At 39.6% G+C, this 19,349-nt stretch overlaps 1 protein-coding gene across 1 annotated transcript in view; it reads right to left on the reverse strand.

Moving 5' to 3' along the window:
- The window catches only part of LOC124722302, a 422,581-nt gene that overhangs the window by 137,455 nt on the left and 265,777 nt on the right, over nucleotides 1-19,349 (reverse strand). Inside the window, exon 5 of the mRNA XM_047247484.1 lies at nucleotides 12,456-12,644. Within this exon, the coding sequence (XP_047103440.1) occupies nucleotides 12,456-12,644 (189 nt within the window). The remainder of the gene's footprint in view (nucleotides 1-12,455; nucleotides 12,645-19,349) is intronic.

Here is a 19,349-nt window from a genome sequence, read left to right on the forward strand (position 1 = left end):
TGTCCTTCTTCCGCTAAGCAGAGAGATCCTGGAGTGCAGCAAAACAGTCACTATCTTCATCAAAGTCTTGATAGTCTTGCACAGGGTTTCTTGAGAGACAGTCAGCATCTTGGTGTTTTCTTCCACTTTTGTACACTATGGTAATGTCATACTCTTGAAGATATAGTGCCCACCTGGCGAGTCGTCCTGTTGGATCCTTAAGACCTGTCAACCAACAAAGTGAATGATGGTCTGTAACAACTGTGAATTGCCTTCCATAGAGATACTGTTGAAATTTGCACATGGCCCAGATCACTGCAAGACATTCTCTTTCTGTAGTTGAGTAGTTTCTCTCGGCTTTTGTAAGTGTCCTAACAAAATTTGCACCAGAACAGCACTGATCCCATACCCACTGGCATCTGTGTATAGTTCTGTAGGTGCTCTCTCAACATACAGACCAAGTACAGGGTTAGTCATCAGAGCTTTTCGCAGCACATCAAAAGAATCTTGTTGAGCACCCCAGATAAATTTAGCATCGGCTTTTAACAACTCTTGAAGTTGCCTGGCTTTGATACAAAAGTCTTTGATAAAACGACGGTAATAAGAACATAATCCGAGGAAGCTTCTCACATCTCTAATACTTTTAGGAGTAAGAAATTCCATTATACATCTCACCTTTTCTAGGTCTGGCCGTACACCTTCGTTTGACACAAGGTGTACAAGTATTATGATTTCGTTTGCTCCAAAGAGACACTTTCTTGGATTAAGTTTCAGTCTGCCTTGTTGGAGACACTTAAGAACAGCCCTCAGTCTTTTATATGTTCATCAAATGTCTCTGAGAACACTATAATATCATCTAAATAACAAAGACACATCGTCCACTTCAGGTGACTTAGAAGTTTATCCATCATCAGTTCAAAAGTCACTGGTGCATTACACAAACCAAACGGCATTACCCTAAACTCATACAGGCCCTCAGGGGGTGATGAATGCAGTTTTGTCACGATCAGCCTCATCTACTTCGATTTGCCAGTATCCCAAATACATGTCCATGGTTGAGAAAAACTTAGCCCCCTTCAGACCATCTAGTATATCGTCAATTCATGGAAGGGGGTAAACGGTCTATTTAGTTATCTTATTAAGCTTCCTGTAATCAACACAAAAGCGCCAACTGCCATCCTTCTTCCTGACGAGAACCACTGGTGACAACCATGGGCTCTGAGAAGGCTGAATGATATCATTCTTCATCATTTTCTCTACCTCGTCATGAATTATTCGACGTTCCATTGCTGACACACGGTATGCTCTCTAGCTTATTGGTTGATGGTCTCCAGTGCTAAACCAGTGCTTCACCGTCGATTTGTCTAATAAGCTCTTCACCTGTGGATTGAAGCATTAATAGAACTCTTGAAGAATGGTAAGTAGCTTCTTCTATCGTTCCTTAGTGAGATCTGGTGATAGTCGAGCTATAAGATCTTGTCTTGTAGTGGTAGTGCCAATTTCACCCACAGATTTGGCATGGGAGGTTTCTATGACGCTCAACTGTTCGGCAATTAACAGCTCGGCATTTGCTAAGCACATGCGTCTTGGAAGAATCTGCAGTTAACTTTCCACAATTCACCGAATCCATTCTTAAACAAGATGACAGAGGTTGGGATGACCACATTATTCTTCAGTGGTATGTTTCTCTTACATTCCACTACAAGATCAATGGGTTGATGCAGGACATGACACATGACAGTTACCTTTCTAGCATTGACTGCAGGAATGTTCACTTCATCCAGCACACATAGTCTCCACACACTCGGATGCGCATCTTCCTGTCCACAGTATCTCGTCTCGTCTAGCATAATCTTCGAGCGACTAAAATCTATAATTGCCTGAGAGGCTTTCAAAAAGTCCCATCCGTGAATGATGCCATAACTACACTCTTGTAAGACAATGAATTGTAAGGGCTGTGTATGGCCACTTATACTCACACGAATGACACATCTTCCTATAGGTTTTACATATTGCCCACTAGCCACCTTCAGCAAAGATGTTTAGTTGTTGACGAATATGGTTTTCTGCAATTAGCGACAGTACTTCTCCGAAATGACTGAATATGATGCTCCAGAGTCCACAAGAGCTTGGGCTGGTCAGCCATTCATGAGGATATTGACGTAGCTTCCTATCATTTTTGTAGTGATCAACGCTGGAGGATTTTTCTCTTCAGCGGCCTCACCTGCAAGGAAGGTCGTACTCTTTAGTTTTCCAGGTTGCAGCAGCTAAGTGATCGGCTGGAGCTTCTAAACGGTGATGGGGACCTCAACTGGCGTGTTGGGGAGCATCCTCTCCAGTGGCTAGCTTGCGGCAATGGTGACCTGCGTCATCCTGCATCCACATCTTCTCGTTCATCTTCGTCGTCCCGGAGTTGGCATTGGCTAAGATCGGTCTGCTGTCTTCAGGCGCGGTCGTCATCAAATATCCGCTGCCTTTCTCGACAATAGGGCACCACATGTCCCAGTTATCCGTAGTGGAAACGTACTGGTTGCTTATCCTGGGTCCTCCAGACGTCAGTCTTCCTTGGTGCCCAAACAGGTTCCCCATGCGGCATTGTAGGAATGTAACTTCGCCTGTGTCTCAACTTTTTCACCGTTTTAAAGAGAAATGAAGGACGAGAGATTGGGTTCAATGTCTATTCCACTTCCTCCCTTATGACCTCTTGAAGTGTCTTGACGTTTTGCTCGTCGTGCAATCCCAGTGCCTTCTGAATTTCCTCTCTCATTATCTGACGAAAAACACTTGTGAAATCAGTTCCTTCCACCATCACAGACATTGATATGACGTTTGGAAGCCGTTCAGACTTCTTGTGTATAATTTTTCTTAATGCACTGTCTTGATATACTGGCACCATTTTATGAAGTCGCTTGCTGTCGAAACCTCCTTCAGGAGTAGGGCATGATACATGTCCTCAGCAACATACTTCATGAGATTTGCAACCTTATCTTCCTCCTTCATTCTAGGATCCTCTATATTGCACAGCTCCAAGGTGTCTTGAATGTAGGATGCTGTCGTTTCTCCTGGACACTGTGCCCTGCACTTTAATTTATCTTCAACCTTGCACTTCTGTCATCGTGTGTCGCTGAAATACTTGTGCAGTTCCGCCTGGAATACTTCCCACCTTGTGAACTTCTCCTCATTGTTCTCATGCCATTGCTTGGCAGTGCCCTCCCAGTAGAAAAATACGTTAGCCAAACACACGGTGTCATTCCATTTGTTAAATTTGGCTATACACTCATATACCTTCAGCCATTTGTTTGGATCTTGACCATTGTCACCAGAGAACCCGGATGTCTCATGTGGTAGCACACAGTTGCTGTCATCGTAACGTCATCCTCTTCTTCTTCTTCTGTCTCCGATAGATTGCAATCTGTTGAATACAGCTCGAATTTGGGTTTCTAGTCACGTAAACGGCGGCTCTGTCATGGCCTGATGGGAGCCACTGTGTCGTCAATAATGTGCACTATCAGAAGTTCCAATACCCTGCGCCTCCACCAGAATAATGTCACGTAGAAGAAGGTGTAATTAGATGAATAATGATCACTAAGTTCACTTAACGAAGGTTCAGTCAGCACTTGCACATGCAAGTGCGCGGTGCGAACTGCCTTTGGCCAGAACACATACGGTATATATACAGTTACAGAAAATTCCAGTACAATGATTCTTTACATTTGTGGATACTTCTAGAATGTACTCGAACCAAATACAGAAATTAAAATTTTAAGTTCAGGCGAGTTTTGAACTCACGACCCTCCATGCAACAGTCCAGCATCACAGCCACCACACCATGGTGACTGCACCACTCAGCCTCCTCTGCGACCATATTACATTTGACAACCACAGAGACCAATAATGGCTTACTTGATGTTAACATATCAACAATGTCAGAACACGTACTAATGAAGACAATAAACCAGGAAAAGCTTATGTACCAAAATAAAATGTCAAGCAGCAAACTGTCTACCAATTCTGTACATATGTCTATTTATTTATTTATTTACACGTCAAGTTCCGTAGGACCAAATTGAGGAGCAAATCTCCAAGGTCATGGAACGTGTCAGTACATGAACTTACAACATAAAAGTAATAACAGATAAAAATAAATGTTCATGAACCTGAAAAAAAAGTCAGTCCATAAGTTTACGTAAACGCTATCAGCAATACAATAAGAATCAGCTTAATTTTTCAAGGAACTCCTCGACAGAATAGAAGGAGTGACCCATGAGGAAATTCTTCAGTTTCGATTTGAAAGCCCGTGGATTACTGCTAAGATTTTTTTTAAATTCGAGTGGCAGCTTATTGAAAATGGATGCAGCAGTATACCGTACACCTTTTTGCACAAGAGTTAAGGAAGTCCGATACAAATGGAGGTTTGATTTCTGCTGAGTATTAACTGAGTGAAAGCTGCTTATTCTTGGAAATAAACTAGTATTGGTAAAAAGAAACAACAATAAGGAATATACATATTGAGAGGCCAATGTCAAAATACCCAGACGCGTGAGCAGAGGTCGTTCCTGAGCCAAAAATATCCTTCTAGAATGGGAAGAGTTACCCCAATACATAATACCATACGACGTAAGTGAATGAAAATAAGCAAAGTAGACTAATTTACGTGTCGAAGTATCACTCACTTTTGATACCGTTTGAGTAGTGAAAATGGCAGTATTTAGGCTTTGAACAAGATCCTGAACGTGGGCTTTCCATGACAGCTTACTATCTATCTGAACACCTAGAGATTTGAACTGTTCAGTTTCACTAATCATATGCCCGTTCTGTGAGATTAAAATGTCAGGTTTTGTTGAATTGTGTGTTAGAAACTGTAAAAACTGAGTCTTACTATGCTTTAGTGTTAGTTTATTTTATACTAGCCATGAACTTACGTTATGTACTGCACTACTTGAAACCGAGTCAATGTTGCACACAACATTCTTTTACTACCAAGCTAGTGTCATCAGCAAACAGAAATATTTTAGAGTTACCCATAATACTAGAGGGCATACGATTTATATAAATAAGGAACAGGAGCAGCCCGAACACTGATCCCTGGGGCACCCCCCACTTGACAGTACCCCACTCAGATCCCACATCACAGCCGTTATCAATGTTGTGAATAATGACCTTTTGCTGCCTGTTGCTAAAGTAAGAGGTGAACCAATTGTAAGCTACTCCCCTTATTCCGTAATGGTCCGAACTTCTGGAGCAATATTGTGAGATCAACACAGTCAAATGCCTTTGTTAAATCAAAAAATACGCCAAGCGTTCGAAACTTTTTGTTTAGCCCATCCAGTACCTCACTGAGAAAAGAGAATATAGTATTTTCAGTTGTCAAATGACTTCTAAAGCCGAACTGTACATTTGATAGCAAATCGTGTGATATAAAATGATCAATTAACCTTACATAAACAGTCTTTTCGATAACTTTTGCAAACACTGATGGCATAGAATTAGGTCTAAAATTATCTACATTGTCCCTTTCTCCCTTTTTATAAAGCGGCTTTACTACTGAGTACTTTAATCGCTCAGGAAACTGACCATTCCTAAAGGAAAAATTACAAATATGGCTAAATACAGGGCTAACATGTGCAGCACAGTACTTTAATATTCTGCTAGACACTCCATCATAACCATGAGAGTCCTTAGTCTTCAGTGATTTAATTATTGACTCAATCTCCCTCTTGTCTGTATCACAGAGGAGTATTGCAGACGTCAATCTCAGAAAGGCATTTGCTAGGAAATTTATATGATTTCCTGTAGAAACTAAATTTTTATTTAATTCACTAGCAATGCTCAGAAAATGATTGTTATATATGATTTATCAGTAACAGAAATATTATTACTGCAAACTGACTTTATATCACTGACCTTGTGCTGCTGACCAGACACTTCCTTCACAACTGACCATATGGCTTTAATTTTATCCTGCGAATTAGCTATTCTGTTTGCATACCACATACTTTTTGCCTTGCTAATAACATTTTTAAGCACCTTACAATACTGTTTGTAATGGGCTACTGTAGCTTGATCGTGACTACTTCTAACATTTTGATATAATTCCCACTTTGTTCTACATGATATCCTTATCCCACTAGTCAGTCAACCGGGCTGTCCATTACTGCTAGAACCCCGTTTAGAATGTTCTGATGGAAAGCAACTCTCAAAGAGCATGAGAAATGTGTTATGGAAAGCATTGTATTTATCATCTATATTATCGGCACTATAAATATCTTGCCACTCTTGTTCATTGACAAGTTTTAAAAAACTCTCTATTGCTGTTGGATTAACTTTCCTACGTAGTTTGTAATTAAATATGACATTGGTTTGAGTGCAAAAACCTTTTAGTGTTAAAATTTGTGCATCATGGTCTGAAAGGCCATTCACCCTTTTACTAACAGAAGGCCCATCTAGTAATGAAGAAAGAATAAAAATATTGTCTATGACTGTACTACTGTCCCCCTGCACCCTAGTTGGAAAAAAACACAGTTTGTATCAGATCATTATGAATTTAGGAGATCTACCAACATCCTTTTTCTTGCACAATCATATACAAAATTAATATTGAAGTCACCACATATAACTACTTTCTGGTACTTCCTACAAAGTGAATCAAGAACCCTCTCTACCTTAAGCAAAAATGCTCTGAAGTCGGAGTTAGGGGACCTATAAACAACAGCAATTAGAAGTTTAGTTTCACTAAATTCAACTAATGCTGCACAACTTTCAAATATCTGTTCAGTGCTGTATCATGATACGTCTATGGACTCAAATGAAATACTGTTTTTTACGTACAGAGCCACTCCCCCACCCCACAGAGAACTCCTTGAGAAACAGCCAGCTAATCTGTAGCCTGGTAAAGGAAGCCTCTGAATTATCAAATTATTTAAGAGGTACTCTGATATACCAATAATTTCAGAGTTAACATCCATTAGCAGTTCACTAACTTTAATACCTCTTATATTTTGATGAAATATGCTAATTCCTTCTCTACTTGGAAACATTACATCCTCTGGAGGTGAGCCCTTAGTTAGAGGCACTTCCTTTAAGCAGGTATTTCTATCAGCTGACTTCAGTCTAAAAAAGGTGCAGCTCTAACACCAACTACTACAGGAATTTTTCCATGAGTGACACCACTCACTACACTGTCACCTACAAGCTTAGCCAGCCTCCCCTTCCCATACCTACTGCCTTCCCATGTCCTACTGGGACACAATATATGCTGTAGGTCCCACAATAAAGAAAAGATGCATTGAATTTCAGTGTCTCTGATATCTTGTTTCAGCCTGCTTTCTGTCCCTAGTAGTAGTATTCTGAGATGAAGAGGCTTCCCAGAGTAAACTACTGTGAAAGGCTGCATATCAAACCAGTCTTCAGACTGATGACCACAACAACAGCAACAACAAGAACAACAAAGAGTTGTGAAATAAATTGCTTTTGTTACATTAATAACAGGTGCTACAATGCCAATGGCTTCAAGCCATTATCAGATGTCTCACTCAGTTGAGTTTTGCCAGTGCACAGCAAAGATCAGAATTCAATCCAGATCTGGCATACAGGTTAATCCATCAGTTGTATTATTAGCTCCAAGTGTCCGGATTCAAAAGATCCAATAATCATTTCAAGGTTGATGCTACTGCTTTTTTGAAATGTTAAGGGAACATACATTGTGGTCATTATACATATTTTCTCAGCCACTGCATAAACAATAGATTATTCACAGACTATGGTATTCCTGCTTCAGTCATAAATTACGGAACAGCAACATCTATTCAGCTTATCTGCAAGTAGTAGTAGTAGTAGTAGTAGTAGTGGGTGGATATAATTGAAGTGCAGCAACTAACAAAGGTCCAGTGTGGATTGTAATTATTGTATGGCAATGAAATTTGGGAGATATGTTGAAGCATTAATGTGGAACCAATTTATGCTGAAAAAGCATTAGTTCCAACTGTCACCACCACATGCAAATCTGATATTGTAAACTGTTTGTATGACAAGTTCTAAATTAAGTGAATGGTATAGCTATCATGAAACCGCGTGCTATTAGTGAAACTATTTTATGTGAACAGCAGCAATTACAGTGCTGCATGGAGAGTGTCACCACTGAAAAGTCTGAGGAACAGCCTGATGTCATTAAATGGATTAAAGAAGATGATAATGAAATTTGAAAACATGGGTGTGATCTTGGTGGCGGCACCTGGAAGAGGAAGGTGTCCTAGCCTGGTACGTATTGATGAGATTGCTGTTACTGTAACTGACCATACAGCATGTGCCCTGGATAGTGCTAGGGCTCATGCAGTGTGATGAGAATTGTCTACCCCATGATAAACAGTACAGACAGTTTTGCAGTCTATTTTACACTGGTAACCACAAAAGATCCAGATGTTGCAGCAACTGAAACTTCATGATCGGCAGCAATGTTCTGAATTTGCTCTTCAGTTTCTGGAACAAATCAAAGTTAACGACCTGTGGCTGGCAATATTCTATGGAGTGATGGGGTACAGTTTTCACTGCAGGGTGCAGTGAATACGAGAACTGTCAAATCTGGGGTAACTGTTAAACCACGTATTGTTCACGAAGAGCCATTTCACTCTTTGTGTGTGACACTATGGTGTTGATTCATAAGCACCTTTATTATCATTGCATTTTTCTTTGAAGTGAACGCACCCAGAGGGCCTGTCAGTTGCACCATGATGTGTGCATGTCATTGAGACCTCCCTGTACAGCATGCAATTCCCACCTTGGAAGAATGCAGCTGTGTGGAAACCACTGTTTTCATGCAACATGGGGCAACACCTCATGTCACTTGCAGAGTCAAAGAGTTGCTTAATGCAACCTTCCATGAACATGTTATCTCCAGAGGTTTTCCAGATGCATAACCTGCTAGATCAGCAGATCTCCTCTTCAATGACTGTCCATCACAATTATTCAACAAACATTCTCATCCGTTAGGTGACTTAGGGGATGATACTTTTCTGCTTTTCCTGCCTTGGCTACAGAAGCACCCACCATACAAGTGTCAACAATTTGCCCACATTCGAATTCTCTTAACTCCAACATAATGCACTCACGACTATTTAGAACACTGTCCTGACCACATCTAGTACTCAAAACATATTGAGGAAATTATACAAGTGCCGTTCGTGGTCAAATACAACAGTGTAACCTGCTGTCCTGTCCGCATCTATGTTGAAGCATCCATTTCTCTTGGTCATTACATATTTTTTCAACCCCTGACATCTTGAGAAGTCAGATCCTGCTGTCCTGTCCGCATCTATGTTGAAGCATCCATTTCTCTTGGTCATTACATATTTTTTCAACCCCTGACATCTTGAGAAGTCAGATAAGTCTTTCAGAATTACCTTACACAATGATGACTGAATTATATTTCCCACACACTTAGTGGGACTTGATGCGCAAAACAAGGCCTAGTGTATGAATGTTTACAGAATAGGCCTATGATCATGACAGAAATGTTATTCACCCTGTGATGGGTATGCTGAGATGAGATTCTTGTACAAAAGGGTACACTGACTAAATTATTCCTGTTGCGAGTCTTTAATATGTGAGTATGAATAATGTGATATGACTGCAGAAATGAATGAAAAGATGTCAACATCACTGTAGCGGTATATGTAACACAGGAGCAACAGGAAGAAGAGTTGAAAAAGCCCAAACAGTAATTCATGGAGCTTTGTGGTTTGCTAACATTGTATAGTAGTACAGGGTGGTTAAAAGTAAAATGCAGCTGGTCACAGAGGTCCAGTTGGGCTGTAGTTATAGTATGACAGTGAAACTTGGTAGATATGCTAATGCATTAAGGTGGAACTGATTTGTGTGGGAAAAAGAGAGTTTCAATTTTGGCAACTGGATGCAAATCTGGTGCTATACACTGTCAGTAAGACAGTATAACATCCACACTGCCATTCGACAAGCCGTGGCGTGAGTGAACAGTATGACTGTTAAGAAGAGATACTGTGCACTGTTTGTGAAACTGAACTGTTTTATGCAAACGGCAGCAATTACAGTGTTGCACAGAGAGAGTATTGCTAACTGAAATGTCTGAGGTGAAGCCTGTTGTCATTAAATGGTTTAAACAAGATGATAATTAAATTCAAAAATACAGGTAAGGTTGGTGTGGCACTTCTAAGAGGAAGACAGCTTGTCCCAGTGGAAGTTCTGATGAGGTTGCTGTTGCCCTAAATGACGACCCAGCACATGCCCTGGGTAGTGCTAGTGCTCATACAGTGTCATGACAACTGTCTGTCCCATGGTCAACAGCAAAGAAAGTTTTGCCATCTATTTTACACTGGTAACCATACAAGATCCAGATGACACAGCAGCTGAAACTTCATGACCCACAGCAATGATATGAGTTTCCTCTTTGGCTTCTGGCACGGATCTAAGTTGACGACATGCAGCCGGGCAATATTCTATGGAGTGATGGGCACATTTTACACTATATGTTGAAGTGAATACACAGAATTGCTAAATTTGGAGTCTTGTTAAACCACTTATTGTGGATGAAGAGCCATTGTGTTTGCTGTATGTGACTGTGCTGTGTGGATACACAAGCACCTTTATTCTTGGCCCGTTCTTCTTTGAAGAGAATACACCAGGAGGGCCTGTGCAGTGTACCGTGTCATCTGCACATTATTGAGACCTCGTAGTACAGCATGTGAGTCCTACTTTGGAACAGTGCAACTGTGTGGAAACCACTGTTATCGTGCAAGAAGGGGTAACACTTCATGTCACTTGCCCTGTGAAAGGTATGCGTAATGCAATCTTCCATGAACATATTACCTCCACAGGTCTTCCAGATGCATGGTCTGCAAGATCAGCTGATCTGAATCCATGTAACATTTGACTCTGGGGATACCTAAAAGGACACGTTTACCAGGGACGTATTCAGTCTCTTCCTGATGTGAAGGCAGGAACACATTGCTCAGATTCCACCAGAACTGCTGCAAGTAATTGTTGATCACATTGTTTTAAGGATGCAGCATATCATCGATGTCTCCAGTGCTCATACTGAACAAATTGTGTAAGCAATGGTTAACAATAAAATCAACATTATGACTTTCTCACTTTTCTGCCCGTGTGCTGTTCCTAATACATTACGCATGGTAACATTTCTATACATCTTCCTTGTATTCACAGTCTGAGGTTTGCAACTGATGCAACTAAACTTTTTTCACAGTAAATAGATTTCGCATTATCCATTACAATATCTACCAAGTTTCGCTGTCATACGATAATTACAGCCCACATTGGACCTCTGTGAGTAACTCCACTTTAATTATAGCCACCCAGTAATATCCATCTGTAGACCACTTTTAAGGGGGTATTGGACAAGTTGCGGTATTGCAATTTAAGAAAACAAAAATTCATATTACAGGCATTTACATACTAACTTGACAAGTATGGGACAGGTAGTCAGCTGTGGCCTTCAAGTAGGAACAATCCTGGTATTTGCCTTAAGTAATTTACGGAAACCTCAAATAACTTAAATCAGGATGGTCAGATGAAGATTTGAGACTCCACCATCCCGAATACAAGCCCAGTCTGTTTAAAACAGTACTACCTCATTCAGTTTATTCTTAATGCCCCATACTGTTTTCCAAGGAAGTTATTTAACAATGTAAAGGCTAGTGCTACACTGCTAAATCATTGCTTTCAAGGCAGGAGTGACCTCTGTATAGTTTTCCAAATATGACATACAATTTGTCATAGAAACAGCATTGTACTGTAATGAAAATAAATATTACTTTTACTTCAGGTTCTACTTAATCCAGCTGTCACATGCAACATATATGCAGTATTTCAACATATCTGCTTTTTACTGTGTTAGTAATATAATTATGCACAGAAAGTTCTGGTTGAGAATAACAAATTATTTAGAAATAAAGAGACGACTCACCAAAAGGCAAAAGCACTGTGTTGTTGACAGACACACAAACAAAATCTACAGGGCTCTGCTTTGCTAGCTTTTGGAATTAAATTCATTTCTCAACCTGTAGGGGAAACATGCATGCGTTTGTGTGCATGTTTCTCCTACAGCTTGAGAAAGGAATTTCATTCCAAAAGCTAGCAAAGCAAAGCTGTTTGTGTGTCTGTCAACAATGCAGCACGTCTGCTTTTCGATGAATCGTTTCTTTATTTCTAAATAATTCGTTTTACTCTGTTACCATGTAAATGAGCTACTACAAACTTTCCTGAATACATTTCAAACTTATTTTATGTACTGTTTTTCAAACAAACTTAGATGGACTGTAATCAGAGAAAAACACACAAATAATGCAAGAAAAGAACTTTCATGTATCACAGCACTAAGAAAATAACCTTAACCAAAACAAACACATTGTTGTATTCACTGCTGTATTAAAAAGAATGACAATGGAACCAACTGACTCAATGAATATAAACGACCAAATAATGAATACCTGTTCTCTGTAATGGGCCATTGTGGTCGTCTCAATATCTGAGCCTCTTCCAAGAACACCATTTTTTACAGTCAAGTTTGGGTAATTTTCGGCCATATGGTCTAACAAGTCTGGAAGATAAGTGGCAGCATCATGTACAATGCCCATTACATGATGCGCGAAACCTCCCTCGTCTTCAGCAAAAACTACCTGTGTAAAATGGCAACAAATAAATTAAGTGAGATATCAGCAACTCAAACTGAAATTCTAATAATAAATAACTATGGGTTTTTGATGATGGAAAGTACTAACTACCAACTGGCCACACTTCCAACCCCCCACCCCGCAACACACACATACACACACAAATGTGTTGTCATCAAAACTGTCTTGACTACACTAAATATTAATGTCAAAGTTGACCAGTTTTGTATGTTTAGCAGTCATCAACTGAACTAAAAAAATATTGTTAAATATACAACTGGAAAGTATATAAACATGACAAAAATAACATACTCATCCAGCTTGTTACTAGGTAATATGTTACTGCCATGATGTGTACATCTTGGTCATGTAATACAAACTGGTGTTTCTGCTTTTATATTACACTTATAGGGATGGGACTAACTCATATCAATAGTGGGTACAGAAGCACGTTCCTCTAATACCTGTGAATATTAACAGATACATCCTACCTACTTACCAATAATTATTGCTTTTTTCCCCCTTCCAGTTCTGATCATGACTGCTTAGCAGTTGAAACCAGTAAACTTTGTCATTATCGTGAGTCTGAACAAAATAATTTTAGTAAAAAACATATTCAAATGGAATTGTTTTAAGAAGATTACAATTTATTAAAATGTAGCACAGGCAGTCTGAAACAACAAAACATTTATGCTGTATATTAAATACAGTGCCCAATAAAATGATACATGAACTGAAAATTCATAGAAGGGCCAATATCCATCAGCAATGACAAGCAGCAAACCCTTATCTGAAATAAAATTAATACTGGTTTCCACACATTTCATACAGATGCGCAATGGCCTGTGAAAGCAAGCATACTCTTAATGGGGTTGGAGAAGCCCCTCTTGGGATCAGAGAGGAATTGCCTGTCAAAACAAAAGATACATGAGCCACTACAGTCTCAGAGAATGCTCGTTCTCACAGACTGGATACTGAAAAGATTAAGATGATATTAATTAACTGCAGGAACATGCAAGGAGTGGTCCCAGAACTAGCAGAACTTACTGAAGGTTATAATGCCCACATAGTATTACCCAGACAGTATTAGGAACAGAAAGTTGGTTGAAACCGAAGTGAATAGCTATGAAATCCTAAGGTCAGATTGTAATATTTATCAATAGGATATGTTAGTCACCAACGATGGAGGTGAATTTATTGCATTAAAGAATTATATATCTAGTGAGGTTATCATGGATTCTGAGTGTGAAGTAATTTGGGTGACATTAAGCATCACAGGTTGGTCAAAAATGGTAATCGGATTCTTTTTTAAACCGCCTGGGTCAGGAGCCGTAGTGGTAGGTCACTTCAGAGAGAACTTGTAGAATATCATTAACTTTCCATGCCACTGCAATAGGGAGTGACTTAAACTTGCCAGATATAGATTGGGAGAATCATGCTATCAAAACTAGTGGCAGAGCCAGGGATTCATGTGACATTATTCTGAATGTCTTCTCTGAAAATTACTTTCAGCAGATAACTACACAAACAACTCATGAAGGCACCATCTTCCACCTCCTAGCAACAAACAGACATGAAATTATTGAATAAGTTAACATAAAAGAGGGCACCAGTCATCATAAGGCTATGACAGCAACTATGACTATGGGTATTTATAGGTATTACAAGAAACATTAACAAAGACAGAAAAGTATTTTTGCTTAGCAAGAGTGACAGGATACAAATTGCAGAATATCCAAGTAGTCAGCATCAAATATTCAGTGCTGAGAATGTAGATGTGGGGGACAAGTGGAAAAAATTTAAAAGCAATGTTCAGTATGTATTAGACAAGTATGTTCTGAACAAGGTCATAAGGGATGGAAAAGACCCAAAATGATTTAATAATGGTGTTAGAAAACTGCTATGTAAACAAAGAGAGCTTCGTCACAGATTCGAGAGAAGCCAAAACCTGCCTGACAAACAAAAGCTGAACAAAATGAAAAGGAGCATAAGGAGAGCGAGGAGAGAAGCAGTCAATGGCTTTGAAACTAAAATTTTGTGAGCCAATTTGACTAAAAACCCTAAGAGATTTTATTTTAGTCTTACATAAATCCAGTTGGCAGTTCAAAATCCTTTATTCAGTCACTCATTGAATATACTATTACGAAAATGGAAAATGACAGAGAGAATACCCAAATTCTGAATTCGGTCTTCCAAAATCATTTCACTACAGAAGACTGTAATACAGTTCTTACTTTCAATCACTGTACAAACATTGAAATGGCAGGTATTAAGATGGCTGCTCATGGAGTAGAAAAACAAGTACAATTACTTCGTAGTGGAAAGATATGAAGGACCAGATGAGACACCTGTAAGATTTTACAAAGATAATGTGAAAGAACTTGCTACTCTTCTAGCAACAGTTTATCACAGATTGCTGAAGCAACAAACGGTACCTAGCAAGCAGAAAAAAGCACATCATTCCTGTTTTCAAGAAGGGTCATACGACAGATGCACATAATTATAGGCTTATATCGTTGATGTCAACCTGTTGTAGAATTATGGAACTTGATTTACGGTCAAGAATTACAATGTTTTTGGAGAACAAAAATCTCCTCTATAAAAAACAATATTCCACAAACAGAGATCTTGCAAAATTCAGCTCAATCTGTTCCTCCGTGAGATTCATAGCACTGTAGACAATGACGCTCTGGTTGATGCATGTCCCTTGATCTCAGGAAGGCATTTGATATTGTCCCGCAGTGCTGTCTAGTGAAAAATATATGAGCTTACTGAGTATCCGACCAGATTTGCGACTGGATTCAGGACTTCCTCACAGATAAAACTCTTAATGAAACAAAACTGACAGATGTACAGATAATTTCCAGAGTACCTGAAGGAAGCTGATAGGATTGTTACTGTTTGCAATGTATATAAATGATCTAGTACAAAACATTGAAAGCTCTGAAAGACTGTTTGCAGATGATGCAGGTGCCTACAAGAAAGTAGCAATGCCACAAGACAGTATCAATTTGCATAACGACCTACACAGGGCTGATGAATGGTGCAGGCTCTGGCAGTCAACCTTGAATGTAAATAAATGTAACACAATGCAAAAGAAAAGAAGAAAAAGAAATCCACTACTGTACAGCTATACAATTGATAACAAATCGCTGGAAACAGTATGTAACGTAAAATATCTAGGAGTAACTATCCCAAGAGACCTGAAGTGGAATGACCACATAAAACAAATGACAGGAAAACCATACGTCAGATTGTCAATCACACGAAGAATCTTAGGGAAATATAACTCATCCATGAAGGAAGTGGCTTACAAGACACTTGTTCGACCGATTCTTGAGTACTGTTCATCAATCTGAGATTCTTACCAGGTAGGACTGACAGAAGAGATAGAGAAGGTCCAACAAACAGTGGCGCATTTTGTCACGGGATTGTTTAATCGGCGTGAGAGAGTTACAGAGATGCTCAATGAACTTCTGTGGTGGATGTTACATGAGAGGGATTGTGCATCGCAGAGAAGTTTGCTACTGTAATTTCTAGAAAGCACTTCCCGGGAAGAGTTCGATATCTAATGAAATGACTACGAAGAGAAAATTTTTGATAAAGTATAGATAATACAGAGGTTTACTGATGGTCATTCTTCCCATGCACCATATGTTAGTGGAACAGAGAAGGGGGGATCGCTTAGTGTATCAGAAGTACCTTTCGCCACACACCGTTAGGTGGCTTATGGAGTACGAAGTAGATGTATATGTTAATGTACAGCATAAGCTTACAACAAGTGAGACCAGCTAAACCAACACTGAATCCATGTGCCTAATTAATGACCACTGGTCCAGTACACTAACCAGATGAAGCGTAGTTCGTGGGCAGTTTTTCACATTCTTACAGGAAAATGTCTAGTTGTGGTTTCCTCTCTCTTTCTCAGAGAGAGAGAGAGAGAGAGAGAGAGAGAGAGAGAGAGAGAGAGAGAATCTGACGTAGTTAGACTGCCCGGTGCAAGTCTTTCTATAAGATACCACCTTGTCAGCTTGTGTGTCAATGAAGAGTAGATGAAATGAGTAAGACAACACAAACACCCAGTCACCAAGTAAAGAAAATCTCCCATCTGGCAGGGAACCAAACCTTGGAAACTGCAGAGTAGAAGCAGTGACACTAGGTTCTAGGCCATGAGCTGCAGATCTCTGTCTCAGTTGTTACAACAGTAAAAATATGAGGACACTAAACACGTTTATGGTCTAGACCATGAGCTGCAGATCTCTGTCTCAGTTGTTACAACAGTAAAAATATGAGGACACTAAACACGTTTATGTGATTCGCAGATATAAAGTGCAAATGACTTTCCTCTCTTAGTGTAACTGGTGGTGGTGGTGGTGGTTAGTGTTTAACATCCCGTCGACAACGAGGTCATTAGAGACGGAGCGCAAGCTCGGTTTAGGGAAGGATTGGGAAGGAAATCGGCTGTGCCCTTTCAAAGGAACCATCTCGGCATTCGCCTGAAACGATTTAGGTAAATCACGGAAAACCTAAATCAGGATGGCCGGAGACGGGATTGAACCGTCGTCCTCCCGAATGCGCGTCCAGTGTGCTAACCACTGCGCCACCTCGCTCGGTTTAGTGTAACTCACAATTGTGGTGACAAGTCAGACATCCATCCAAGAATTAAAATAATTACCAAATCATAAGCAAGCAATTGCTCGTGGCACAAAAAAGAAGACAAATAAGAGTATTTAGAAGATTTATAATATTTTCAGATGATGGTATTTGATTTACTATTGAAATTTCTAGAGAGATACTTGACAGGACTGTTACTGTTTACAATATATATAAATGATCTAATACAAAATGTTGGAAGCTCTTAAGGACTGTTCACAGGTGATTACAAGAAAGTAGTAATGCCACAATACAGTATCAATTTGCATAATGACCTACACAGGGATGATGAACGGTGCAGGCTCTGGCAGTTGACCCTGAATGTAAATAAATGTAATACAATGCAAAAGAAAAGAAGAAAAAGAAATCCACTACTGACCTTCACCTATGACAAGGTTTTCCACAGTGTTTTTAACTATAGTTCCCAAAAAAATTGAAAAGTCAACTAATTTCAGATCAGAGGTCTGAAAACAGAATCATGCCTATTACAAATTAAAAATTGTGGCCATACAGAAACGTCATTTTACTATAAATGCAACAAACTTGTTTATTAACTGTTTGAAAGCATGTGATATAAAACAAGAATTGCTTACGTTTCATACAACTGTAGGGTGCCATTAAACAAAAGGAATTCCCAGGATTGTCATGGCCTAATAACTACGAGGCGTGTTTTTTAAGTAAGTACCATTTTGACATTAAAACAAGACGTGCTAAGATATCTCAATAATTTTATTTTTACATGAAAGCCTGTACCTTAATCTACGCACTGACGCCACTACAGTCTGATTCTTCCTTGTTTATGTCGTGCACTGAGTGATTAAGATGCCCCCGATAATCGTGAGTCCCGCCGACTGTGAAGTTGGGCTGTTATAAGATTTCTTACTGCAAAAGGCCTAAAAGCAATCGATATTAATTGTGAGATCTGTGCAGTTTACGGAGAAAACATTACAAGTGATGGACTAGTAAGAAAGTGGGTGAGAACATTTAAAGATGGCCGCACAAATGTGCATGATGAACAACAGAGTGGGCGTCCTTCTGTCATTAATGAAAGTTTGGTGCAGGAAGTGAACAATAAGGTGAGAGGAACCAGACGCTTTACAATTTCCTCCTTTCCTAATGTTTCTCGTAGTGTTTTGTATGGCATTTTCACCGAGCACTTGAATTACCAAAAATTGTGTGCACGTTGGGTACAGAAAATGTTGACGGAAGTGCACAAAACCAAACGTTTAGACAGTACATTGACTTTCTTTGAGTGGTACCACAACGACGGTGATGATTTCTTAAGCCAAATTGTTACAGGCGATGAAACAAGGGTGGCCTATGTCACACCAGAATCAAAGCAACAGTCCATGGAAGGTGAGCAAGGACATTGTTTTGCTGCAAGACAATGCCCGTCCGCATGTGGCGAATCAGGCCAAAGATCTCATCACATCTTTTTGATGGGAAACTCTAATCCTCCGTGCAGCCCTGATCTTGCACCCAGTGACTACCATCTGTTCCTGCACTTGAAGAAACACCTGGACGGTCAGTGTCTTCAAGACGATGATGAAGTCAAAACAGTGGTGATGCAGTGGTTAACAAGGCAGGTGCAGACTTCTATGAGGAGGATATTCAAAAACTGGTACAACGTTATGACAAGTGCCTCAATATTGACAGAAATTATGTAGAAAAGCAGACTAAGGTACAGGCTTTCATGTAAAAATAAAATTATTGAGATATCTTAGCACGTCTTTTTTTAATTTCAAAACGGTACTTACTTGGAAAACACGCCTTGTATAAAAATTACATCATATACCAACTCTGCTGCAAACACTGCACTTTTTTATGTTGGTATGACTACCAACTGTCTACCATGATGAATGGTCACCACCAAATTGTTGCCAAGAACAAACTTGACCACAATATGGCACAATATGCAACTGAGGATAACATGCTCAGTTTCTATGGCTGTTTCACAACCTGGGCTACCTGGTTCCTTCCCTCAATCACCAGCTTCTCTGAACTATTCAGATGGGAGTTATCTTTGCAACACATCCACCATTCCCATAATCATCCTGG

The sequence above is a fragment of the Schistocerca piceifrons genome, chromosome X (assembly GCF_021461385.2).
Source record: "Schistocerca piceifrons isolate TAMUIC-IGC-003096 chromosome X, iqSchPice1.1, whole genome shotgun sequence".
NCBI classification, from domain to species: Eukaryota; Metazoa; Arthropoda; class Insecta; order Orthoptera; family Acrididae; genus Schistocerca; species Schistocerca piceifrons.